Consider the following 27,413-nt stretch of genomic DNA (forward strand, 5'->3'; position numbering starts at 1 on the left):
TTGTATGTGAAAGGAGGCGTCCATACATGAAGGGATAAGATCAGATCAGATCAGATCAGATCAGATCAGATCAGATCAGACAAGACAAGACAAGACAAGACAAAACAGGACAAGAAACTTTAATGTGTACCTTTGGTCTCAACACATTCATTCACATAATTACAGTGGACACCATCAAAATAAAAATGAACAGTCCTCATATGCATAATAAACAGCTGACTATATCATTATGGGTGAAACTTGTTTTTTATTTTAAAGTTAAAGTTGCTGATACTTAAACAGAATGAGACGCTGTCTCATTTGGAAACAACTCCATTGATCTACAAGGATCAAGGATCAAGGATCACGTATTATTTTATAATCATTCATAATCAGTATTTGATTGGAAAAAAAAAAACGTATTCGTGAATATCGGCGGGGTGCAATTGCGTTTAGGTCAAAGCATTATGAGATTGCATTTGGATTTCCCAATGAAAAGATGGGAATCCATTTGAATGTCCTTTAAACGTCCGAGGCCACAGGCCGACGCGTAACGCCAGAAACATGGCGCATGAACTTTAACCCGGGTCATGTTTTCAACCCCGTTCAACTGTTCGACAAACGGCACATCCATCACTTCACTTTTCTCGCGATGACTGCACCCCCATATATTCGGGGGTGTCGGGGGCGCTGCGCCCACTCCGAGGCGCGTCGGGTTTCCTGGAGGACTTGGAGAGGTGTGCGGAGCACTCAGGGGTCTCATCTCATCCAGCCATGTCGGACGCGGTCGTCAGCTTCATCAAGGACTTTCTGGCCGGTGGCATCGCCGCCGCCATCTCCAAGACAGCGGTTGCCCCCATCGAGAGGGTCAAGCTGCTGCTGCAGGTGAGGTCCGCTGGACACGCTCTCTGTCTTTACGCACCGACGAACCGCGCCGTTCCGTGCGTAAAGCGGCGGCACACCCAACACAGCATGTTCACCAGGCCGAGAAATGACGCGTGTAAGTAAAATGACGTCATGTATAATGCCTACAACATCCTGGGAAAATCTGTTAATGATAAGAAATGTACACCGAGTTCCTTCATGAGATTCGTGCCAGTGCCCTGCCTGTCGAGACGCTTTTACGCATGGGGATGCCTTAGATTGTTGCCTAATCAGTGCAGAATTGCGGATTATTTGTGATTTTTTTTTTAAATAAAGACACTGGTATAAAAACGAGTTGCTGATTAATTCCGAAAATGATATTGGTGGTGGTATTGGAATATTTTTCGAATATATGTTGTATATATGTTTTCTCTATAGTCTTTCTCGCTCCTATAATAAGTCTTTATTCTGCTATTATCAAACGTGCATGACCACGGTGATAGTCAGTGGAAGTAAACTGCTAAATTTAACTCGAGGCATGCAACCCAATACTATTGGCTGTTTCTCAAATGACTTTTGGGGGTGGGCCATGGGCTTAACCATCCTCCAGAATGGCTGGCCAGGCTAAGGGATGGGGTTTTCTATGCATTATTATTATTATGTAAAAAAAAAAAAAGCACGAGAGCTAAACCACGTCAAACTAAAATCATTAAAATAACTCATATTCCAACCAGAATAAATTCCTCTTTCTTTTTTTTTTTTACTTTTTTTACTTGACAATTGATCCCGTTTTGTTTGCTAGAGTTGGCCTGTGTCTCTCATGACCGTGTTGTATTTGACTTTCCCCAGGTCCAACATGCCAGCAAACAGATCACTGCCGAGATGCAGTACAAGGGGATCATGGACTGTGTGGTGCGGATCCCCAAGGAGCAGGGCTTCATCTCCTTCTGGAGAGGCAACCTGGCCAACGTGATCCGTTACTTCCCCACCCAAGCCCTCAACTTCGCCTTCAAAGACAAGTACAAGAAGATCTTCCTCGGCGGCGTGGACCAGAAGACACAGTTCTGGCGTTACTTCGCCGGGAACCTGGCGTCCGGCGGCGCGGCCGGCGCCACGTCCCTTTGCTTCGTGTACCCTCTGGACTTCGCCAGGACGAGGCTCGCGGCCGACATCGGCAAGGGCTCGGCCGAGAGGGAGTTCACCGGCCTCGGAAACTGCATCTCCAAGATCTACAAAAGCGACGGCCTCCGGGGCCTCTACCTGGGATTCAACGTGTCCGTCCAGGGGATCATCATCTACAGAGCGGCCTACTTTGGGTGCTTCGACACGGCTAAAGGTGAGGACGTTCCCTCCCAATCGGCTCTTCGGCCGCGAAGTGACGTGACGTTTATACGCTTTGCCCCCCTGCTTTTCCTTCCTAGGTATGCTGCCCGACCCCAAGAACACACACATCATTGTCACCTGGATGATTGCCCAGACCGTGACCGCCGCCGCCGGTCTCATCTCGTACCCCTTCGACACCGTCAGGCGTCGCATGATGATGCAGTCGGGTCGTAAAGGAGGTGAGTTCAAAAGCACTCGTAAAAGCGACGCGGCAGGCGAGAGCGCCGCTCGTTATGAGCCGTGGTGATCTGCGCGTAACTAACTAGGCCTCCACCTCCACAGCCGACATCATGTACACGGGCACGATGGACTGCTGGAAGAAGATCATCAAGGACGAAGGAGGCAAAGCCTTCTTCAAGGGCGCCTGGTCCAACGTGATCAGGGGCATGGGCGGAGCCTTTGTGCTGGTGCTCTATGACGAGATCAAGAAGTATACATAGACGTTCTGATCCCTCGTCCCCAAGGAAACCCCCTCCCTCAGGTTGAAAATGTCTTAATTCGTGTTAGAGTGACAACATCTGTGGTGAATCACGAGGCCGGGGCACGGTGCGCCGAGGCCGGGAAGGCGGTGGAAGGCGTGGCGGTCGGGGTGAACCCGCCTAGAGACGTGCCGGTTCCTCAGATGTGTACGACACTCCGAAGAACACGACTCATCTTTCAGTATGTTCTAAGAAATCCATCTGGATGCAAAGGATTTACCCTTAATACTTTTAATTCATTATCTCTCAGTGAGACGGTTCCTGCTCAGAAACATGTGTTTGATGTTATGTCTTCTCTCATACCATCTTGTACTTCTATCTTTTAATAAAAAAGGAATGACTTTTACAGTTTTGAGTTTGATCATTTCCTTTCAGTGATTCAAGTAATGTATTTTATTTTTTGGACTTTTACTCTCTTCAGATTGCTACAGGTATTTTCTACACGGCAATAGAATGAAACGGGTATTGGTGTTAAAAGTCATCATCATCCATCCTCCTTTTCCATTGCAGGCTATTATAAATCTGGGGGTTACTGAAGACAAAGGTTTTAATCAAGGACGAAGAAGTTATCGAACAAGAAGCTTTATTCGGAACAACAGAGCACAAAATTACAAAAAAATATAAATATTTAACATTTTTCATAGTAAACTAAAAAAACAAGTGTACTATATTTTTTTTTAACAAAACCCACTTTGCTCAGAGCAAGCAGCACAATGTACAGCATAGTCATATTTGATGTTCAAACTTTATTCATAGAGATAAGCAAGCAGACACATCAATAAAGGCATTTCCGGTACAATTTCAGCAAAGCTAGTACAGTTTAATTCTATCTTCTAGAAATTAGTCCCAAGACGCTTGGAATGGGTGTATGCCAAAATAGAACTTTAATTACAATGCTTAGAGATGACATGCCAACCTTGGATGTTGTGAGTACCTGCACTGCGGCCACATTCTGACAACAAGCACAAATAACCAAACATAGAATATAAATAAGCTGATCCCGTTCTCGAATGTTTTGAAATGGAAGAGCATGGTGAAATCAGCTGACCCAGGCAGGCCGTGTCACCCCGGGCTTCTTGCCGCTGTCGTGCGTCGCTCGGCTGCTGTTGTTGCTGCCGACACTGGTGAGACTGGGACACTTACCTGCAGGAGATAGGAGGAGGATATTTAACGTTTTAACTGTGTTATGAAATATCTGATTGCAACAATATCCCTTATGCACAGTTATCTTATCTTTTATCACCCAAATGTGTTTAGATTGTTTGAGTTAAGGTGTTTTTTAAGTCGTTACAGGGATGATTCTGTGACAATACACATTTATCACTTCAATCGTCAAATACGGTCACGTAAGTTGCTAATTAAATCTAATTTAATGATAAAAAATAAAAAAAATACTTCATGTTAACTAAAATCCATTTGATAAAAGTAAAGATGAATCCCCATGAATATTTTGGGGGTTTTCAAAATCATAATCAGTTTATTGAGCCAAGTACATTTTCGTATACAAGGAATTGAATGGTCCTGAAAATAAGCATTGAAAAAAAAAAGCTTTACAGTCAGAAAAAAGATCTGGATTAGAAAAAAATAGCCAATGAAAAGCAAAAAATAGCCAAATATAGAAAAATATACATAGATACAAAATGTGCCAGGGTTTATTCTGGCATTACAAAATGAAGTCAAGGACTTTTTTAAGCAATACTTTTCATTTTCAAGGACAAACACAAAACAAAAATAACCTTCAATGTGATCTATATATAAGTGATTATAAGTGTCCAACCATGCTGGATTAAAGATACCTTTCCCTAATAATCTACCCTATGCCGTAAAAGCCATTCTGAAAAATCTTTATTACATCCTGATTTGAAGAAAAAAAAAACAGAGGGAATATCACAGGTTTTCAATTGTGTTTTTTTTTAAGGACTTTTCAAGCACATCAGCACAAATGGGGCTATTTTCAAGGTATTCCAGGACTTACATTTCTAAGCACAGGGAAAGTTAAGTTATCAATGCTGGGATTAGATCGTTTCTACATATTTTTCTCTCATTCATTCAAACCATTTTGGAGACATAACTCCACTCATTCAGCGTAGCAGCATTACGCTAATATACGCCGTCCTCTTTTACCTTCATAAAGTTCTATTCAAAATAACCACAGGTCACTCACCTATGGGGGTTCTGGTGGTGGGCCGGTCCCTCTCGGGTGTCGTGGCGTAGATGATGTGGGACGCTCCCATGTACGCCGCCTGCCGTTGGTAGTCCGCCAGCTGATCCAGACGCCGCAGTCCGGGCGTGGGTTTGACAGATTCCAACCTTTTCAGAAAAGCCTGAGAAAAAGACACGACATCGGACACAGAGGTGCAAAACATTTTACAACAAGATTATACTTGCCTGTTTAGTGTGTTTAGCATTTTAGTGTAGTAGTAGACAGAATTCCATATTTGTATAAAGCTACAGAACATTTGACGGTGGGACCGGGAAGAAAATGACGATTCAAAGCAAAAACAATCATGCATGGTTCAATCTGAGTGGGGAAATACCAACCGCGCTAAATGTGACCCACGCTATAAACAACCCCCAGAGAAAGCAAGGCAATTGGAAAAAAAAAAACCTGAAGGTCAAGAGACATCCCTCCTGGATTTCAACAGGGCGTCAGAGGTCGTGAAATGGCACATTTGGCTTCTCACTTGGACATTGGTCGTCTTAAGCAGCATGTGTACAAAGTGTGACTACATTGCAAGTTCTTCACTTCATAAAAACTAAATAAATAGTACGTCATTTGGCGGTTATGAGGACTCAAAGAGCCAATCCCACTCAAAAGCAGCGGGAAGGAGGGTTCCTTCACATGAAATAAGTGGTGTAGATATATACCGATCACGTGCCATACTCAATTACCTCACTCTAAGAATAGAGAGAAGGGACCGAGAGCGAAAGCCTGAAGAGAGAGGGAGAACAGTCTGTCCTGAAAAGTAGAAGGACACGTCCCTGAAAACGGCTGGCAGCCCTCTCACCAGCCAAGAATTTATTTGCCCGGTCCCGGCTGTGTCAGTAAAGGAATGAAAACAGGCATTTTTAACGGAACACGCGCTAACTGTTCGATAGGTGATTTGGTAAGCCTTCCCCGGTGATATTTCGACATGCATCCAGTCTCTGCATGGTGAGACAGGCTCTGAGGGAGGAGGCTGAAGGGCTTGAACTCCTCTGACGTCAGCGTTTGGCCGGCCGGCCACCTGCCCCCGTCTGTTCCCCACGTCTATCTCTGTCTGCTGTACTGACGGCCTTTCAAACTCGACACGCCATAACGCAATAAGTACTCTAATCCGTGCTAAATATTCAGAAGCAGCACCTGCATTAAAACACTAATAAACATCACTCTCCTCTGGAAATCACGCTCCTCTCCAAAAACCAAAGGATCTACTGAGAACACATCATATCATACACTAAAGAATTGAAATTCAAAGAAATACTTGAGAATTAAGGTAATTCAAGGCCCATAATCCAAGAGGAATGATAGTGAATCCATTGAAAAGGGCCCTAAACTATTGTGAGCGTAATTTGAGAGTTTCTTGGAGCAGATCAAGACTGATCATGTGAGATCAATAATTAAAAAGAGTAATAATGACTGATAATCATTCGCTGAGGAATGACCGTGATCCTGCAAAGGTTAAACATGAAACATGAAACCAAGCACGCGCACGCAAGGTGGACCCACCAGGTTCTCCTTTTCAATCCTCTGCTGTTCCCTCTGCCTGTTGACCGCGCTGTGGTACAGGCGGATCGGCGGCGGGTTGTTGGAGTTGATCTTCCCCCTGGTGGCGCTGCTCGCCGCCGACCGCGACGACTGGCGCGACAGCTCCCGGAGAAGGCGGCGGTTCTCCCGGTCGATGCTTCGCACTTCGTCGTTCCTGAACGAGAAGTTCTTCCTGCTGCTCAAGTGAGGCACGTCGAAGAATAACGGACCCTCCAGCTGAGTCTGCGACCCCACAGAGTCTGGTCCGTGGGAGAAATACTCAAATAAGTTAAAACCAAGGAGGTTTCAGACGGACCATTGCTTGTTTGGTGACATATCCATCATTCAAAGAGTTACAGATAGGTAAGTTTTTCCAGTCCAGGACCAATAATACCAATAATATCAAAATATTATCCTGTACAACTACATTTGTACAGACCATATATTCTCCAATTGCTGTAACCTTTAAATACCTTAGAATCATGCCATTGACTTTAACGCAGTTCAACCGTAGTTTTCAAAAAGCACAATAAATGTCACACACACACACACACACACACACACACACACACACACACACAGTGAGTGAGTGTATATATATAAAAAATATACTGGATATACACAAATAAAAGTGCAAAAGTATTAAAACTACTGTGCAAAAGTTTTTGGCACTCAAGATGTTTCACAACAATATTTGTCTTAAACAGCTATTTGATATGTTCTGCAGCGTCAACATGTCTGTAGCATGACAACGACCCCAAACATAAGGCCAGAGTCATAAAGAACTATCTTTAGCGAACAAGGAAAAAAAGAACAATGAGTCCTGCGATAGATGGTACGGCCCCCACAGAGCCCTGATCTCAACATCATCCAGTCAGTCTGGGATCACATGAAGATATATAATAAATATAATAGCAAGCTCTCTCAGATAAAAACAAAAAACAGTGCACAAGTGGACCTACAGTAGGAGAATTGGGCTGTTTTGAAGGCAAAGGGTGGTCACACCAAATGTTGATTGATTGATTGATTCAGGTTTTTTCTGTTTACCGCAATTTATATGTTTTAATTGATAAATAAAAAATATGGCATTATTTTGGAAAGCATCCTCAATTTTTACAGCATTCTTTACAAGTGGCGAAATGTTTTGCATATATATATATATATATATATATATATATATATATATATATATATATATATGTGTGTGTGTGTGTGTGTGTGTGTGTGTGTGTATGCGTGTAGTGTCTACATTCATTTTTGTACATGGCTATTTTTGAATTAAAAAAAAAAAAAAAAAAAGGGATATTTTAACTCACGTTCATCCAAATCATCATCATAATCTTTGTGTCCCTGTTGGTTATTGGAGGAGGCACTGGAGGGCACCCTCTCCTGCCTCCTGGCTTCTTGACGCTCTTTGACATTTTCATTTTCATTTTCAGACTCATCCACGTCTCTTCTCGGGGACAGGTCCACCACCCGGTGGGGGCTGAGGTCAGGAGTGGAAAGCGGTGTGACATTTGTCACGGTGTCTCCAGACTCTGACGCCGTCTGGGGACTGTGTCGACATCCTGAGCACGAGCCGGGCTTTCTCACTCTGGGTGGTGAAGACGGTTGTGAAGTTTTCGGACTGGTCTGGGCGGGGGCCTCCAGACTACAGCTCTCATGGCTACTGACACTGAAGCGGTCCGCCTCCGTGTCTGTGCCCGCATCAGAGGAAGCGGGAGAGGGAACTCGAGGGTGACGCTTTCGGAGCAGTTTCTTAGGCGTGCCGAGGTTTCCCCCATTCAGGCCCGAGTGTCTACGAGAGGAAGGTAACCTCTCGTCTTCTTCTCCTTCGCTCTCATCTTGACTCTGGTGGTAGCCGTCATCATCGGTTTCCTTACACTCAGCTTCTACTGTCTCATCCGGCCTCTGTTCTGAGGTCACGCTGGAAACCTCGTCGTCGTCGTCGCTGTCATTACGGATCAGTTTGGCTAAATGGCGATCAATAGATGACATGCTCGAAGTCTGACTTATCGGTTTCAACTCGGATCCATTTCTGTGATCCTTTCCACCGGCCTCTCTGGACCCGCCGGGGTCAAGGGATTCTGCCAATTGGCCATTTGCGGCGTGAAGGTGCCGAGACAATGGAGGGCTACGCCAGTCACCTTCCGCAGAGTGGTCGCTCTCCGTGTCGGTGTCACACTTCTCTCCGTCTTTGACGAAGCTGCCATTTTCACAGTCACTGTCAAAAAAGGAATGATCCACTTCACCAGTTAGTTCCCTGGTAGCAAACATGGTCCTCTATCCCAAAGCTTCAGTGGAGAACAGCAATGGCTGAATCTGGAAGACAGAGGCAGGTCTATGACAAGTCTCCCTGAGTTTACACATGTACATATACAAAAATCGAAATATATACATACATAGATACATACATACAAGCGCGGGCGCTCACAGACACACTGACAGACAGACAGACAGACAGACAGACACACAACTTGCTTAGTAGACTTACAGAATCCGGTTGACTTATCACAGTTATCTTATCCATAGCCTAACCCCTACCTAGCATTAGCACTGTTAGCTCTACGGTGAGGTCTCACCCGGGCCAAACGTTTGACTGACACGTTACATGTCGGTTTACTTTGAATTTAGTCGCATTTAGGCGATTTCATTTCTAGGGTGAAAAGAAAAATGTTCATCAAACGGCGACCCACGTCCAATTGTAACTGTGCATAACCGCCGCGTCCACTAAACTGCCATATCCGCGTGTCCGTGTTTGTTACTAACAGTCAGTATGACGCCAGTGTGACGTCGTTGGCTTGTTGACAAAACGAGCAAGCTTGATGCTGCATTCCATTGGGTGCAAACTGGGAAAAAAATCCCATCTCCTACTCGGCAAATTCCAAAGGAACGGCCATTTGAATCGGAATTTCACGGGCAGATCTCCCTGACCCGAGTTGACCGAGATAACAGGCCCGGCGCCACGGCAACACGGTGGCGCGCACACGCACACACACACACACACACACACCGAGAACGATGAAGTCACTTTGCACATCATTGTTTAATGCTTGTCTAACATTGATTTTTACCAAAAAAAAATTGTCATTCTAACATGAATTTTGCAACGTGTACAAAATAATAAGCGTCAAGTGCCAAACAAAGACACATGTACTGCGGGCGTCCATGTTTTCCCGAACAGGGGCACGTTTAGCTTGGAAGTGGGGACCACCGCCTCGGAATGACTGATTTCCGAGTTTACGGCAACGCAGCAAGAGGATCAAGTCTGTGAAGCGACCGGAGACTCGCTGGGTAACTACGTGACGTCACTTCCTGACAACGGCAAAACATTGGAAGCGTAGGATTTTTTTTTTTTTTTTTTTGGTGGAGGGGTTCAAGGGTTATTATTATTATTATTATTATTAATAACTATTTCAGCTGCATGATACAATAAAGATCATTTCCCCCAAAAAAGATCAGCAAGTAATCATACACATGGTTTAATTATAGAAAATCCTTTTGAATAAAGGATTATTAGAGGTAAACGATATAATATATAATGTATAGAATAATTATAATATAGATATAAAATAATTATATCACATAATATAATGAAATAAATATATAACAGATCATATATAATAAGATGGATACTATAAAGTATTATTTATAGTCTATGAACCCACCAAAGTAGGAGAGAACATGTTTCATTAAGTCCTTACTGCTCAGTGCGTCTCCATCGGCAAGAAAGGGGAATGCGGATTAGTAGGAGACGCGTCCCCTGAAATCACAATTTGTCATGGAGGTTTTTAAATAACCTAGTTAGACCTGCCACACACACACACACACACACACACACACACACACACACACACACACACACACACACACACACACACACACACACACACACACACACACACACACACACACACACACACACACACACACACACACACCTGAAGGTCAGTGAAGGTTTGGGAGAGACAGAAATATGGATGTTGACTTTGTTGACCCCTTTTAATAGGAAACAAGCGTTGCCTTATCTCTTAAAACCCCAGTAGTCTTTATGGCATTCCTAAAAAATAGGACACAAATTAATTGCCAGCAGAGCAGTTTTCAGGGCAAGTTTTATTACAAACTTTGTGAAGCTAGCCCACTAAAAATACATCTATTGTTTTTCAATGAGAATCTATATTAATTTTTTTTGCTTTCCCCAAAAATAAGAAATCGCACCTAAGTGACAAATGTGTCGATTACGCACATTTTGGTATTTTTTAGTATTTTTAGAGCCTATTTACAGCTTATTGTGCGTAATCACCGGGTGTCATGACATTTCACTGCATAAATGTATATGACAAATAATCTCTTGAACTTGAAATGTGAATAAGGCATCCTGAAAGTGGATCCACATTGAGTATGACACCAAAGGCACCATGATGATTAGCTGGTTGTCCAAACTCAATTATAATACGGAATCAGTACAGACACAGTCCTGTACATGGAAGATCATCTTTCAGGATATAATTTGCTATCTTAAAAAAAAAAAAAAATTGAAATACATTTATGACATGAAAGTACTTTTGTGGAAAACTTCATAAAATGAAGACTTGCTGACTTGTGGATTCAAATATAGGTTATAGCAGAACAAGAGAACATCTCCAGACAGAATTAAGCAACAGAAGCATAAGAGTGGTTCAACAGCCAGACAGAGGTTTAAAAAGCATATTCACCTGATTCACTATATTGATACAGAATTTAATGTGATTTTTACACTTTAATGATTTCCACTGGGAAATTGTCTTTACTTTTTTGGTGATTTAGGGGCTTGATTGCAATCCCTTACTTCTGTCCATTTATAGCTATCTGCTGCACAACATGATCTATGATCATTTGAAACATCATACAAAAAAAACAATTAAATATTTAAATAACAGCCTTGCGTGGAAATATACTCAATTTATTTTAAAATACCAGTATCATTTCAGGAAACAAATTGTTCCAAGTTTTACATTTGCTTTACATATTGTCAAACAACACTAAACACAGAAGGTCCATTTGAGAGGGAAGTATAAAATCAGATGACCTTTGGCCTCTGAGGCAGACAGAGATTGTAATAAGCAGTTTGATCCCAAAAGTCTGGTCCTTTCCAGCCACACCAGCCCTGAGAAGATGACACAGAGACAATGACCACTCTTGTATAAAAATATATGTATGTATAACAGAAAGAGGAATCCAAATATCAAGAGTGACGCTTTTAAGAATGTCTGGCACCTTATCTGTGATGAGCTGCAGGTCCTCTGCTCCCGTGTAATGTGGGTCCAGGATGAGATAGCGGATTTGCCCGGTGGTTTCACTCCACGCCACTCCCAAAATAGTGTGAGCCAAAACTCCCCCTCCTGGAGGCGACAACAAAGTACAATTATCAGTTATACTTTGACATAGCGTGAGATTTCTGATTCTGACATTACACACATGGACATACATGGTCACACACACACGCACGCACACACGCACGCACACACGCACACACGCACGCACACACGTCCTGGCACTTTTGATTTGGTTCCCAGAGAATACTAATGTGGTACTTTGCTATTTTCAAATAAATGGCCAGTCAGATCACAATAAATGATCTGCAAAACTGGTCTAAGTCCAAAATTTAGAGGGATGATGAACTCTGGAGTGCTGCCAAAATTCTTTATCGAGTTTTATCGAATCAAAATGTCAAATTTCATGTAAAAACATCTTCAACCTTGGAGTAAGTTCAAGTTCAAGTCTCTTATGCTGGCCTACAGAGTGATTGCTGGGAATGCTCCCACCTACTTAAATGCTCTTGTAAAAGCACATGTTACCCCCCCCGGATGCTGCGCTCGTCAAATGAGCGTCGCCTGGCTCTGCCGGCCGTACAACCACGGCAATCCAGGCTATTCTCATTTGAGTTCCACGTCGTTGGAACGAGCTGCCAAAAATGACCAGAGCAGGGACCTCCCTCTCTGTCTTTAAGAAGCACTTGAAGACCCAGCTCTTCAGAGAGCACCTCCTCTCCTAACCTACAATTACTTAGCACTACTTAGCAGTATTTATTGTTACACTAATGTCTCTGTCGCAATGTAGCTTGAATGTTATTCTCCCTTGTAAGTCGCTTTGGATAAAAGCGTCTGCTAAATGACTAAATGTAAATGTAAATCATATAATCTTCACTTTCCCGCAGCTCCTCCCAAATCGCTTTAGGCTCCAATTTTTTAAGTTCAATTTACACCACTAAGTTGATATGTGCATGACATTTGAAGAAGAAGAAGAAAAAAAATATATTTTTTTTTACAGATATCAGGAAGGGGGGGGTCTTCAATCTTGAGAAGAACTAAGACACAGGGCCATTTTGGTCAACATGTTTCAACATAAAAAAGAAAATCCCTGACCAAACAGGAAAAAAAAAGTTTCAAATTGAAGATACAGTACGTTTTGATTTTATCTCATCAAGGATTTTAGTTGACGTAGCTTTGGGTACTGTACTATGTAACTTACCAATCATGATCGGAGTTCCTTCAGTGAGGAAATGGTTTGCCAGCTCTCTGCCCTTAGACGCCAGCTCAGATCCCTGACTAAAGAAAAACAATCGATTAAAAGTCCATATCAGGACATACTACATACACTATTGTTATCTGCATTGATACATGACGGTGCAAAATACCTCACAAACATAATCTTTGAGGTGACCCCCAGCAGCTGGTCCAGCACAGCCTGCACCTCGATAGACCCGATCCACTGGCGGGATCCTATGAACGACGCCTGCTTGTCCCCAACGTCCACTAGAGCCTGAAAATAACATTTCAATTACGTCCAACAAACTAATACCGGGTTCATTCTGACATTTAAAAATTTAATTGAAGGCCTTTCAAGTACTTTATTTTTTTATTTTTTTATTAAGCTTTTTCAATGATGTTGCGCAAAACAAATATAAAACATTTCAAGGCAACCTTTATTAATTTAAATATAATAGAATCCGTTAATATAATGTCGTAAAAGCGATTCTGGAAAATGTTTTATTACGTTACAATTTGAATAACAAAACCAGGGGGAATATCGTAGGTTTTCAATGATGATGTATGTATTTATTTTCACGGTGTGACAACCTGCTGGATCTCCAGGTGGGTGGGCACGGCGTGCTCCACGTAGCCCTGCTGCTGGAACCAGGAGCAGATGGTCTGCAGTGAGCGATAAGCGCAGCCCCAGCCGCTGTCGTCGGTCCGGTCCTGCATGTAGTGGTGGTAGCTGTAGATTCCCTGGACCAGGTACAGCTGAGGAAGAAAAGACACGTAAACAGTGCAGCCTTTCAAGTATTGTTTCTACGTCCAACAATATGATACGTGCATGTCCGGACGTGAATGATCTCACCTTGCTGTTTTCCATGGCGGGATGCGTGAGGACCGCATGGGGGTTTCGGAGGTAGCCGTCCTTGTAGACCTCATCGGGGAAGTGATAAACATTGGCTTTCCTGAAATAAGGCCTGTCCTCTGGAAGTTCAAACCGCTGATGCAATTCCTATTTAGAAAAGACATTTACTTTAATTTCAAAAAATGCAAACAGATAAGGGAAATACTTCATCAGGAGACTGATATGTTAAATAGAAGAACTACACTGTTAGATTTTAAAGGGACTACTCAATGATTACCACAACACTGGTGAACATGTGGGCCTCTGCCAAGGAGTTCAATTTTAATTCATGAATCAAAATATTTCCTGTCTGGGGGAAAAAAAGTATTTTATTTGTACATTTTGATATATATCATTTGCACCAGAGCAACACTGGCACATCAATTCCATGCAACTGATCAACAACTCCCACCTACACTGGGGAAAAATATCAGACAGCCCAAGTGATTTAAAGGGCTAATCAGTAGGAAAAATTTTAAAAGTCAATTAAGGGTTATTTCAATCATGTTTTTCCACTTTCCCCGTGATATGAGACTTCCAATATTAGATTGAATGTCCTTTTTGTTTATTTTTATGGCCCCTGCCCTGGAAAACTCTGTCATGTTGTACAATAGCAACATGAGGCTGAAACAAAGAAGCACAGTCCGCACCTTGCGGTAGCTCTCCAGCTGGTCGTCGTGTAGTCCAGCTGGGTAAACCACAGTGACCAGTCCTTTGGGTTCTGGAAGCAGGAAGTGGAACGGTTGGGGAACCGGCAGAGCTGTTCCCTTCACGTGCTGCAGTGAAACGTCCTCCATCTCATTCAGCTGAACGATCAGCTCCTTCAAGAGCCGCTCACAGGCTCTGAAACACAAAGAACGTTTCATAGAGTGACTGTTTGGGCAAGTGCATTCACATTTATTTATTTTTTACTAATTTGAGCAAAATGGTAACCAGGTTGGTGCAGTAAAATAAGTCACTATGCAAATGCCATTTAACTGAATCATAAAGTTAAGCGATGATATAAAATAAAATACTAAGTGCGATCCAATTTACATTTTGAGTGTCTTGTTGCAGGTGGTGCGGACCACACAATCCAAGGGAAGGGCAGTTTGCAGGAAGTGGCCGTTCTGGATCGTTCTGGTGAGAGTAGGAACCGAGGGCAGACCAGGGTTGGACAGCTCCATCATCAGGTGAAAGTTTATGACGTTCTAAGCGCACGGACAACGCAATAACACAAAGTTATCATCCCGAGGTAACTTGCAAATCAAAAAATATATATATTAGTATGGCAGATAACCATTATGTGACTAATTAGGTGATTCATGGAGAAAGGTTTTAAATAACTACACTGCAGCGCTTCCCCTGTGGGAAACTGGAATCGACTCCAGGGTTGCGTACTCACTTCCGTTAACATCTTTTTGCCTTTCTTTTTAGTCGATTTCTTGCCCGTGACCTCTTCATCTGCCCTGAAATTGAAGACACCCGATTCACCGCTCAGTTGTAGAAGAAGGCGGCTCATTTCAAATGCAAAGCCATTGCAGCATTGAAAACCTACTTCATGCAGCGTTGGAGATCCTCACACGTCGAAGTCGGAGTCATTTCTTCAGGGGTCGCAGAGACGTCTTTGTTTGGCCAGATAATGACGGGGCTCCCAGGGACTGTGAGAACGAGGGAGTCTGACCTCACTTTGCGACGGAGTGTCTCAAATGTTCTTGAGATGACCGTCTTCATGTGCAACTCTGGGGGAAAAAACAAAACAGGTATACGTGTCGGGCATGTGGATCTCTCTTCATGTTGCGGCTGATGTACTGTATAGCCAAAACACCTGCGCCAGAACATCCTCTACATCATTTCTCTGCACATTTCCGCAGAAGTACGAATGGAATCGCACTGGAAATTCATTTTTAAGCCGCACAGGGTTTGAACGCGACATAGGCATCGTTTTACCAGTACGGAACAGACTTGTTATTATCCCTGCAAGCCCTGCGTCGTTCCTTACGGCCTCTCCTTCGCAGAGCAGCGCCACGACGTCTCTGCTGTGGTGTGATGGTCGATATAAACAACCTACCATCTGTGCTGTCGAACTGACATTTCAAGTCCAGCTGCCCTTTCAGGCGTAGGATGGTCCCGGCCGCTGTTGTGTTGGAGTCGGATACAACCTGAGAGAGCCACGACACCGTCAGCGGATCTAATATGTAAGTTTATTACATTCCATACATTACCATCTATCTATCTGTCTGTCTATCATGGTTAAATGAACAATAACCATCTCCTCATACAGTATCTGGCTCTTCATTAACTAGAAATTACGACCGTGGACAGGTTCCCGAAGGAAGCCCGTCTGGAGATCGTCCGCTGGTAATGTTTTGACTGTCAGCTGGTCGTCCCAACACATTTGCTCATGCCGTCACGTAGTCACGCACGCAGTTAAAATAATATTCCATCGGCGGGAATGACAAGTCACTGATTTGAGGGCAATCTTACCATCGTGGAAACGTCTATATTCGCACGCCGTCGGCATACGTTCTAAACGCGACGCGGGTTTCGACAACGTGGGCGACGTCGTCTACGTGTCACGTGACGCGTCTGCTGGACGCTTATTGGATTAAAATGGCCGCGCCCCCACTACAGGAAGCGATTAAGTGTGCCCCGTTCAAGGTGGCTCGGAACCGGGAGTTTCCACAGTAAACCCTTAGAATATGTTGCAAATGTATTTATTTCATGTGTTGGATTTTATGTTATGTATGGACCGAGTCGTCCAAGTTTCATCATTGAATGTAATTCACCCGTTAAATTATATTTATTTTACTATTGCAATGTTGAGCGGATCACAAACCTGTGTTGTGATTGTAAGTTGAACCTGTGTGTTTCTGCTAGTGTTCTACTTTTTGACTAAAACATTTATATCATTTTGTTCAATTATGAAAAAAAAAGTAACTGGGAATTTGCAGATCAAAGTGAAAAACAAATATATTTAAAAAAATATATATATTTCTTACCCGATTGTACAGCACGGTCTGTGCCCTTGATGTTTAGAGAACCTAAGAACAAAACCAGGGAATTTAGACATTTTACAAAGAACACAAAGAACACAAATAAATGGTGCCAACTTTGTTACATGTCTTTATTTCTATTTTTATCTTGTAAATAGTTTTGCAGTTTATTCACGTTACTGCAACTATGTGTTATGCAGTATTTGTGTTGTCCACTGACTTCTGTCTTCTGCAGTGTCTCTGGGTGTATATGACGCGCTTCCCAGATATTCATCCATTCATTCCTTCCTTCATTCATTCTTTCACATGACATTCACAGTGGAAACAACTTGACTTGAAATAAGAAAAGAGGCTTTGGCGTAATTCTTTACCAGGCGATACAATAACATAACATTGCCACCTTAAAGCCAAATTAGGAGAAAAAGGTGCTGTGCTGTGCGAGGTACAGCCTCTCCAACGAGTGTCATCCACACGTGACGGCATTAACCTGCAGTACATTCAGTATCGACATTCAAAACATTGAAATAAATATGATCCTTTGTTGTGTATCCCCCCCCCCCAAAAAAACCAGTGTAAAAGTATAAAAGGTATATATAAAAGTATATATAAATATGACAACAATTAGATGACCATCACCATGAGAGCTACAGTTTGGACAATTAAAGAAACAAGTGAGGTCATTAAGTTCATTTGTGGGAGGCCGTGTTATTTTCCAAAAGGTACGGTTTTGTTGGGGGGGCTCCAGGGCGGCGGTGGGCTGTCTTGGAGGATCGTCTGTATCTGCCGTTCTTCTCTCTGCCTCCGCTGCTCTCGAGTCTTCCGTCTCTGCCCAATAATTAATAGACAGAAGGATTCTAGAGTTAGTAGATGAGTAGTAGTAGCAGATCCCCTCTGTAAATACAGTATTTTTGTCAAACTAATGAAATGAATAGTGCTGCAAACTGATAGCCCCCCCTCTTTTTTTTTTATCCTCTTATGTCATGACTGAAATGGTTTTCAAGTTCAAGTTCAAGAGATTATTTGTCACATACATACACATACGGTTGTACATATATGCAGTGAAATGTCATGACACCCAGTGATTACGCACAAGCTCTATAAGCTCGAAAAATACTCAAATGTGCGTAATCGACACACGGTGCTCGCAAAGGCGGCCTCGAGGTGCTGTGCCACAATCGCGATTCTGGGTTCTATAATTATATAATAGAATTAATACTGACGCTATTCATTATTCACCGGGTGAACTTGCTTTCTGCTTTCTTTGTTGCAAGTTAATTAATCATATATAACATATTTGTATTGTTTGGTTTTTTTATTACCGATGTTATTAAAAAAAAAATCCAAATTACAATATGAGTGATTCCTACGTATAGCCCCATAGTAGATAAGAGTGGTACTGTAGTGACAACTGGCAAAAGTATAATTTATATATTTTATTTTATCTACTACATAATGTGAATTTGTTGATACAGTGGTGCATGCTAACTGCTAATTTGTTAGGCTTATATTTAATGTTTTGCCATCAGGTAAACCTGATTTTTTTACATCAGGTTCAGCTTTCTGGTTCACCGGTAGCTTTATTTCATAAGTTATTAGATATTACAACATTTGTCCGGTTAATTTCTGTTTTGGGTCACTTATTTTTTACCCATTTATACATTTTATTGTTTATCATATTTTTCTCATATTCTATTGTGTACAGTGTAATGTACAGTAGTATTTATTATTATTAATTATCATTAAATATATTTCAATATATTCATCCATCTATCTACAATAGCAACTGCCACATGTACTGCTACTTACCAGCCAACTTTCATACGTCTCCAAAGCCATCTTATCCCTCTCTTCTCTCTTCTCTCTTTCCTCCTCTGCCTTCATTTGGGTTTTCTTGCGTTCAGTCGTGAACCTTTCCTCGATAATATCCTTCTTTGTTTCACACCTTTATGGTCGTGAAGAAAGAAAACGCCAAGATGAGAAGTGATTTGTGCATCTCAGTCCACTACTGAGCTTTAACAGATTAACTTCACATATAACAGCACAAATGTTGATAATTAGCCCAAGATGGAGAAGTTTAGAGCAACTTTATAGTGATTCATGCGCCACCAAAAGAAAAAGAGGCGAGAGTCAAAATGGGTGTTAAAAATTAAAGCAACACTATTTAACTTTTTTTTGCCTTAAAAATAACAGCTTCAGAATCATGTTGACAGTACACTGACTTGTAATATGGAGAATGGCACCTCTTTCATCCCCACCATGTACTATGCACTATGTAACTTTGGTGTTTGGTGTTTGGGTACGAAGCCGCGGGAAAAGAGACACGTCAAAACGTCCAGTAATAATGCTCATACAAAACGTAGTCGCTCCACCTCCCCGGCAGTGCGAGCCGACCTGCCGGGCCGAGCACATCTGTTACCTGTGCCAGTGATGTAAACATCTGGTACAGCGGTAGCAGGGGGCCCCGTACCTCCCCGCCCCTCGCTAGGCTCCCGGGGAGCCGTGGAGTGCTCGCTGAAGCGGCGAGGTCCGTGCGAGGGGGAGCTGTAACCTAGGTGTACACTGTATTTCAGTTTGTAACACAACTGTTATTGAAAAGTGACCGATAAGGTTCAAATTTGTAGGTTAAAATATATTATTTTCGGACGCCAGGCCGGAATTCTACGACTGGTGTAAAAGTGCAAATGCCATCGGAAACTATGGGGCTGCCAAATCCCAAATACCAAGAGTTACATCATTCTACTTTAATCCATACAAAAGGGTAAAAAATACAAAAGTAAAAATGATAAACATCAGCCTAGACCCATAGACTCACCAGTCTGAAAAGGCATATTTGCTGTTTATCTTTCGTTCCACTTCATTTTCCTGTTTCTTCTGATTGTGTTTGTTTTCGGTTTCTCTTTGTTTCCTGTGCTTTTCTTTCAGCTGTTCATCATGCTCCTTTTTCCATTTTTCAAACACCTGTAAACATTTTCATCCCATTATTACTCAGCATCCCAGTTCTCACACCCTTGTTTCACCGTCATTCAATCAGCAACCCGGTGAATAAACTCCACCTTTTTAGCCGATTCCACTTTTTCTTTCCTCTCTTCAAACTCCCTTTCCTGTTTTACAATCATGGCTTGTTTTTCCTTCGCTTTTTCTTTCAGGGTTTCTGTTTTTTTCCCCTTCCAAGCTTCGAACGACGCCACTGCGTTTTCCCTTTTGGACGCCTCATCCTTAATAAAAGCAAAGCAATGTGAATTCAAGCGACAGAACTTTGGAATAAGTTTGTCAACTCTGTCTCCATGTTCCCTTCCTCACCATTTTCTTTTTTTCCTCTTTCAAAAGTTCTTCTTTCTTCTTCTCTTGCAAGTTCTCCCTCAACTTTTTCTTTTTCTTTCTCAGCCATTCCTATGGTTTGCAAAGGAAAGAGGGGAAACGGACATCATGTGAGAAAACCCACCTTGAAGATTCAAAGAGAGATGGTTATATAGATAGACAGACAGACAGACAGACAGATGCGTAGATAGATAGATAGAGAGATAGAGAGATAGAGAGATAGATAGATAGATAGATTTTGTCCCAACAGCTCACATCAACACAATAGGGAAAATAATAAAGCAACACAATAAAAATATGAAAAAATTAAATTGCAATACATGGAAAATTTTAAAGCTAACCATTAACTGTACCCAGTAACAATCAGCTAATATACACTAAACCTAACAATAAACAACAGATACTGTATGACTTAAAATAATAGAAAAAACATTTTAAAAATATATAAAAATGAAAAAGACCTAAAAACTGAAAGATCACGTCCAAAAATTAAATGTACAATCCTGCAGTATACAAAACAATATTAAGATTCAACGAAGATGAGGAAAAAAAAAAATTCAATATTCAATATAATACATAGAATCCATATATTTTTTTGTAACATCATTTGATGTTTGTGACAAATAAAACCCACTTTATGACCCCACTCCTTTAGGTTAAAAGTTTGTGCCTCTCACCTGGTAGACCACGGCCCTCAATGAGTCGCCGCCTTCCAGTTGTGACTCTTTTAGGGAAACTTTCAAGTCGAGAACCTTCAGCGTTCCCATGTATTTGGTCTCTACTTTTGAGGAGCACGCGCTCTGAGATCGGTGGAAGCCCTTGGAGGTGGAACTGAGAAAAACCAACAAACAAAAAAACCAAAACAAGAACAAAGGGGTGGTGAATCTGATTCGACCAGTTGGCTGTGATTATTTAGTCCTTAAATATTTGGAGCATACCTGGTATCAAGTGATTTGTCACTGACTTGGCCAAGGCCAGCAGAGTCTGCGTGTTCTTCTGAGTTTTCCTGGAAGAAAAACAAGCTTTAATAGAAAAAATAATAGTGCTTTATATTGAATGTAAAAGTGTTTTTTCAAGAAGTTAGGAACTGCAGCTTTGGATAAAATACTTGTACATATGCTGCCAGTCAAACTACGGATGCTATTTGGTGATCAACTAATAAATATCACACTAGTAACAGTTATGGATAGTTAGCAAAGCTTTATTGCGCCTCCATTCAGACTATCTAGATCTGTCATTAAGAAGATACCTTATATGAGACCGATCATTTTCTTAAAATACTAAAACAATCCAATGCTCAATGCCTTACTTGAAATTCTTCGAATGATGTGGAGTATTTCTTCTCGTGCGCTTTACTGTCGGTGTTATCGGAATTAAGGTCATCTGTGGTTAAGAATGTGTCAGAACCAGAAGTGAAAACAATGTCCAGCAAGGTAGAATGTCGCAGAAGAGTCCAGATTATTTTACCTCTCATTTCAGAATTAACTGTAGACTTTGTGAGGGAGTGGGGCTGCTCGCTTCTTGAAGACGAGAAGGATTGACTGAGGTTATTTGGGACCACGTGGTCTTCTTCTGGTCCCTATGGACAAAATAATTATGATAAAATCAGCATTTTTAAATCTGTTTTTTGAAAAAGACCCCCCCCCCTCAAAAAACAAAAAAAAACAAACACAAAAATAAAAACAAAAACATAAAAAATACGAGACTCACAATATCTCCAAAGTCCTTGGCAGTGAACCTGTCAGGAGATAAGGAGCCTGCGGTTCTGGTGTCCGTGGTCTCGGCGGAGAGGGGAATGGACACAGAGGACGTCAGGGCGCGGCTCAGCGAAGAGTCTGCGTCCCCCGCGTGGTCCCCGCCCGCGCGAAAAGTCAAACCCAGGGTCCTCTGCCTTGGCTTGGGTCTGGGTGGCTCCCGTTCACCACCTCCTAAACCAAAATGAGCAGAGGGATTTCAAGTGTGATCCAAAACCAACCCAACGTCCATCTGCATGGAATCTGTGCCTTAATACTCGTTATATAAAATATCCTGCATAAATGTAATATCTAATGTCAGGTGCAATAACCCCTCATATTAGACTGCACATACTGTAATAAGGTAGTTAGTACGTAGTAATAATTCATATTTATAATTGATACCCTATATATCCATAACAATAATTTATTCTTTGCAGAGTATTGCTTTTTGTATATCTTTTAATATGTTTTGTCTCTTTGTATACATATTTTTACTTAAACTTTATTTTTTTATTCTATTTTATATATTTTTATGATCTTTTTTTTTTTTTTCATTTTTATTTTATAAACGTTATTAACGTTGACCTTGGATGTCACCATATTCGCTATGAATAAATATGTTTTTATATAAGTGAATTGTGTTTTGCACATATAGAGGGAGTTTTAAGCTCTCATTGTGTCCAGCTGAGCAAACAACTCACTGTTGTACTGGCATAAACAAGCTCTCCCATTTCCCCCCAAACATTTTGACGCGGAACCCAGACGCAGTTCATCTGACGACCACGAGGGGAAGGATCCGACTGTCGGATGCGATTACGCGTTCGGTGTGAAGGATGAGAAGAGGAGCTGTTTTTGTTTTTTTTTGTCTGTAGAGAAACGCACCAAACGTCACCAGAACAAATGCCTAGTATATATGTAAATGTACCTGGTGGAACAAAGTCATTCTGACTGTGATTCCGTCCTCCCCCATCACCCGAATCCCCCCTCGGACGAGGGGACTCGACCACGCCCGCGTCGGACGGCGACGCAGTCTCCCTCGAAGGTTCCCTGGAGGACGGAGGACGTGCGGGATCCGCGGCACTTCTCTCCGACGCCGAAGTCTCGGTGTCTGCGTCGTTGAAACCGGTCCCGGGCCGTGAGGGGGGCGAGTGGCCCTCGTCCTGGGAGCCGCCGCCCGGCGAGGCGGGCGGGCAACCGCTCCCGCGCCCGTCTGGTGGCGTGCCCAGCGAGGTGCGAGCGACTCTTTGGCTTTTGACGAACGACACTCTCTTCCGCGCGCCGCCTCCGCCTTCGTCGTCGGAGAGATCGAATTCGTTCATTTGGGCTTTGCTCCTCGTCGACTTGAATGCGTCCACCCTCTTTTTTCTTGACTTCAGAAGTTTGTCTTAAAAAATGCAGAGAAGAATCGGTCAGGTAACTAAATGATGCGGAGCAAAACAAGTCCAGTGTTTCCACCTTTCTTTCATCTGAACGGAAATGAAATTCAAGCTCTTTCAGATAAACAGATAGCTCCATATAATAGTTCCATATGATTGTCTACAGATCTGAGTATTGTAATCTATGGTTTAAAAGGCTAAACCTAGTCAATAACCATATTGTGTTATCTGCTTAGAATGCTTTACAAAACAGCTTTAAAATACTCAGCAACGGTATTGCCTTTTATATCAAAGTTACAATAAAAGTTAGATGGACACAGGTCACACCCGGGTGAAAAGCTGTTCCTTGGGGAGCTGTGTGTTGCAATGGCTCAATACAGGGATTTATATTCTTGCTTGAACCACCAACTACGGTTATACAGTATAATAGTACACCCAAAAAGGCAATGACAACAATGACACTCGAAGGAGTAATCTGGACTATGTATCAGAATCTGTTTGGTCAAGTACATTTTCATTTATAAGGAATTTGTCTTGATAAGGATTGGTGTAAGTATATCATAAAGTATAGCATAAAAAAAAGCGTGAAGTTCCTATGAAGTGAATTCAGGGATTTGTTCCTAAACATATTTTACACGTTAGACAGTAATTGCCAAAAACATGTGAAAAGACTGAACGATGTAGTACTGAATTGTGGAGTTCGACTGTGAGACTGTTTCTCACCATTTTTCTGGTCCGGGTTTTTTGGGCGGGAATAAATCGTGACCAGGTGACATATACAAGGTTAACACTATATAAACACCAGGTTGGAATCGGAGCGTCAGTAGTGATAAGCCAAGCTAACAGCCTGGGGTTTGGGATAAAACGCTGTTTTGGGAATAAACACCTGGAGTAAAAGGCGTCTTCAGGGTGACTGTGAACTATCATCCCACAGACGCCTGGATTAAAAAAGAACCGTCCTGTTGGTTAGACCGCACCTTGGTTTGGTCACGTTAGCATTAGCTGCATGCTAGCAGGCCGCGGAGTGCCGACCGGGCCTGCGGAGGAGCCAGCAGGGGACAGCGGAGAGCGAGGTGTCCCGCAGCCAGACAGCGACGCTTTGAGGTAAGAAACTAGACACAGGACTGGGTTCAGCAGAACATATAAACATGGAAGTTACCCCAATGTAAACGGTAAACACGACTAACATGATTGGCCGTGGTTTCAGTGTCTTCAGCGGACACTGCCCCAGCGTCTCAGAACAGAGGGAACTGCCTTTTTTTCCCCCACAATTTTGAAACCTTAATTTTAAATTAATTAATTTTAAATCTTCAAATCTTAATTTTAAAGTATTTCTGATTCTGATTAAAGACTAGGAGACTTTAACCATTCAAATTTGGCTGGGTGGTTAATACACATTTTTCTATGGTGTGACAACCTCAGAACATGTGTATTTTTGCTTTTATGTGTATACAGGGACTCCTCACATAACGACCTACCTGTTTAACGACTGTTCCGACTTCTCTCTCTGACCAGTCTGTATTGTATGCTCCGTACAATACCAGGGCGTGTGTGCGCAGCATCTCACCGTCAAGCATCTCACTGCACATCACCCTATATATACTATATACATTGTATATACTATATAGTATACTACTCATCACCGTTCTCAGTTTCGTTCCCACAGTCTTTCAGTATTTACTACACTAGCGTTCGCACTGGCCACGCCCCCTTACCGTGAAATAATACGGGTCCTCGCTTATAGACCAATTCACTTAACGACCAGGTCCAAGGAAAATAACGCAGTCGTTAAGTGAGGAGTACCTGTATATATATATATATATATATATATATATATATATATATATATATATACACAGAATATACTATTCTGTATTCGATGTCCAGGATAGATATAAGAGGCTGTGACTGGTGGCAGTACGGTTAAAGGTATAAGCTGTGGGTATAAATGTAATTGGGATATTTGTATATATATTGTGCAGGATTAGGATGAATAGGGACTATACAATAACACGGACATGGGTAATGGATGAGGACCAAATTATAACAATGTTATTATTAAACTATTACAATGTTAATATTAATTATTACAGCGTCTACAGTTCACCGTGTAGGCCATCTATTATGCTTTAGTATGCGGCGTAACCAGGCTATGGCACCAGGCACCACACCACATTGCGACGTGAACTTACCGTTGTCTTTCTCATCGCAGTCATCGGGAGAGGAGTCCCGGTGGGTGTTCCATCTGCTTGCTCGGGCAGAGACCGCCGTTTGGAGCTCGTCCTGGAGGGACAGCGATGGAGCAGCGATGAGAGACCTCGCACTGCGGACAGTTAAGCGGCGTTTATATTCCGCTATAATGCCGCACAAACCCACCTGAAAAGTAGTTCTCTTGGACGCCTTCGGGCTTTTAGAATAAGCCAGCGTCGTACGCTCGTTTTCTGTCATGTCGAAAATGGACAAAATAAACAGATGCAAACAAATAAACAGATAAACGACGGGCGGGAGACGCCGACGCTCGCTCGCGGTGCGTGTGTTTCGCCGTAGCGAAGCGCACGGCGTCGGCTCGGCGCTTCGGGGCGGGGCTTGGAGCGAATTAGGACTACCACGTGATGGTGACGTCACTGACCGGAAGTAGTGCGCTCCATTTGAAAGGTTGCGCGGCGCTGTCCCGGAAGACGAGAGGGATAAGCACCGAACCAGATGTTAACGGAAGAACGTGCACATGTCAGCATAAGAATGATAAAGATAAAGACTATGGCTATATCTGTATAAAATTAGCTGTCTATTTTTATTTTTACTTGTATTCTTAATATATTTAAATATATATATATATATTCAAGATTCAAGATTCAAGAGGTTTATTCGTCACATACATATACATACTTTCATACATATATGCAGTGAAATGTAACGCGACGCACCCGGTGATTACAGACAATATGTCCTAGACAGAACACAGTAGCTACCTAAGAAAATTGCTTTCTACAAGACCAACTAACTGATTCCTAAAACGTAATACAGTAAGTCGAATACTTATAGAATGAAATAAAAAATATATAGAATAAAATAAAATAAAATGGAAAAGATAAAGGGAATAGGCTTACGTATATGGGATAGACATGTATATGGGATAGGCAATTATGTAAATACAGATATGTGCATTAAAGTGGCATGTGAATAAAGTGAGGTAGTGTTTGTGGGATAATACAGCACAGTATACAACAGTACGGCGCAGCAATACGGTAACACCGAACAACCCTGAACAGTGACACAGTATGCGGTACAGTATCCTACACACAGTACAGTAAGGTAGTGGAGCCTATGTGTGTGGCTCAGTGAGGACCCCTGGTGAAGTCAGCATTGACAGTTCTTATGGCTTGCGGGAAAAAACTCTGTCTCAGTCTCTCTGTTCTCGCTGTGTGACTGCGGAGGCGCTTGCCTGACTGCAGCAGCTGGAACAGTCCGTTGTTGGGGTGTTGAGGATCCTTCATGATCCTGCAGGCTCTGCTACTACACCTCCTGGTGTATAACTCCTGCAAGGGGGGGAGGGTAGTTCCAGTGGTATGTTCAGCTGAATGCACCACCCTCTGCAGGGCCCTCCTGTCCTGAACAGTACAGTTCCCAAACCAGACAGTGGTGTTGCCACTGTTGTCAGGATGCTCTCCACCGCTCCACAGTAGAAGGACTTGAGGATCCTCACCGAGACCCGGAATTTCCTCATATATATATATATATATATATATAGCGTCTTTACCACCTCAGGCAGCATACATATATACATATATATAGCATACATATATACATATATATATATATATATATATATATATGTGTGTGTGTTAACATTTGAATGATTAAAAAAATCGGTAAGTGTATAAAATGAGGTTTCAAAATTGTGGAAAAAAAAAGGCAGTTCCTGCTGGGGGTGTGTCTGCTGAACACACTGAAACCACGCACAATCATGTTAATTGGGTCAAACATTTAAATTGGAGTAAGGAAATACAGGTACTCCTTGCTTAATGACCTACCTATTTAAGGACCGTTCGAACTTACAACCGGCTGTCCGACAACTGCGGGCACATTGTCTCAGCGTCAAGCATCTCATCTCATTACCATTCTCAGTCTTAGTCTCGGTGCCACAGACGGGTCCTTAC

The 27,413-nt window shown here is 42.3% G+C and overlaps 4 protein-coding genes across 4 annotated transcripts; 1 reads left to right on the forward strand and 3 right to left on the reverse strand.

Moving 5' to 3' along the window:
* The first annotated feature begins 687 nt into the window (after positions 1–687).
* On the forward strand, positions 688–3,051 carry slc25a4 (solute carrier family 25 member 4). The gene is made up of 4 exons (XM_079999859.1): positions 688–864; positions 1,693–2,179; positions 2,265–2,405; positions 2,509–3,051. Exons 1-4 carry the CDS (start codon positions 754–756, stop codon positions 2,664–2,666), a joined length of 897 nt encoding a protein of 298 aa, XP_079855985.1. The 5' UTR covers positions 688–753; the 3' UTR covers positions 2,667–3,051.
* Positions 3,052–3,312: 261 nt separating this feature from the next.
* On the reverse strand, positions 3,313–9,208 carry cfap97 (cilia and flagella associated protein 97). Its single transcript, XM_079998754.1, has 5 exons — positions 8,927–9,208; positions 7,749–8,754; positions 6,415–6,692; positions 4,870–5,029; positions 3,313–3,848 (listed from the first exon to the last, which is right to left on the reverse strand). The coding sequence occupies exons 2-5, from the start codon at positions 8,707–8,709 to the stop codon at positions 3,745–3,747; spliced, it is 1,503 nt and encodes a 500-aa protein (XP_079854880.1). The 5' UTR covers positions 8,710–8,754; positions 8,927–9,208; the 3' UTR covers positions 3,313–3,744.
* Positions 9,209–10,248: 1,040 nt separating this feature from the next.
* On the reverse strand, positions 10,249–16,390 carry ufsp2 (ufm1-specific peptidase 2). The gene is made up of 12 exons (XM_079998516.1): positions 16,318–16,390; positions 15,902–15,992; positions 15,389–15,572; positions 15,236–15,299; positions 14,887–15,041; positions 14,502–14,694; positions 13,813–13,959; positions 13,551–13,715; positions 13,109–13,233; positions 12,943–13,019; positions 11,689–11,813; positions 10,249–11,578 (listed from the first exon to the last, which is right to left on the reverse strand). Exons 1-12 carry the CDS (start codon positions 16,318–16,320, stop codon positions 11,492–11,494), a joined length of 1,416 nt encoding a protein of 471 aa, XP_079854642.1. The 5' UTR covers positions 16,321–16,390; the 3' UTR covers positions 10,249–11,491.
* A 571-nt stretch (positions 16,391–16,961) lies between these two features.
* On the reverse strand, positions 16,962–25,738 carry map9 (microtubule-associated protein 9). The gene is made up of 13 exons (XM_079999194.1): positions 25,633–25,738; positions 25,449–25,539; positions 22,806–23,264; positions 21,855–22,072; positions 21,612–21,723; positions 21,454–21,527; positions 21,083–21,150; positions 20,822–20,975; positions 20,127–20,216; positions 19,880–20,041; positions 19,639–19,784; positions 18,633–18,768; positions 16,962–17,651 (listed from the first exon to the last, which is right to left on the reverse strand). Exons 1-13 carry the CDS (start codon positions 25,702–25,704, stop codon positions 17,532–17,534), a joined length of 1,902 nt encoding a protein of 633 aa, XP_079855320.1. The 5' UTR covers positions 25,705–25,738; the 3' UTR covers positions 16,962–17,531.
* Positions 25,739–27,413: the final 1,675 nt, after the last annotated feature.

This window comes from Zeus faber (assembly GCF_960531495.2).
Source record: "Zeus faber genome assembly, chromosome: 4".
NCBI classification, from domain to species: Eukaryota; Metazoa; Chordata; class Actinopteri; order Zeiformes; family Zeidae; genus Zeus; species Zeus faber.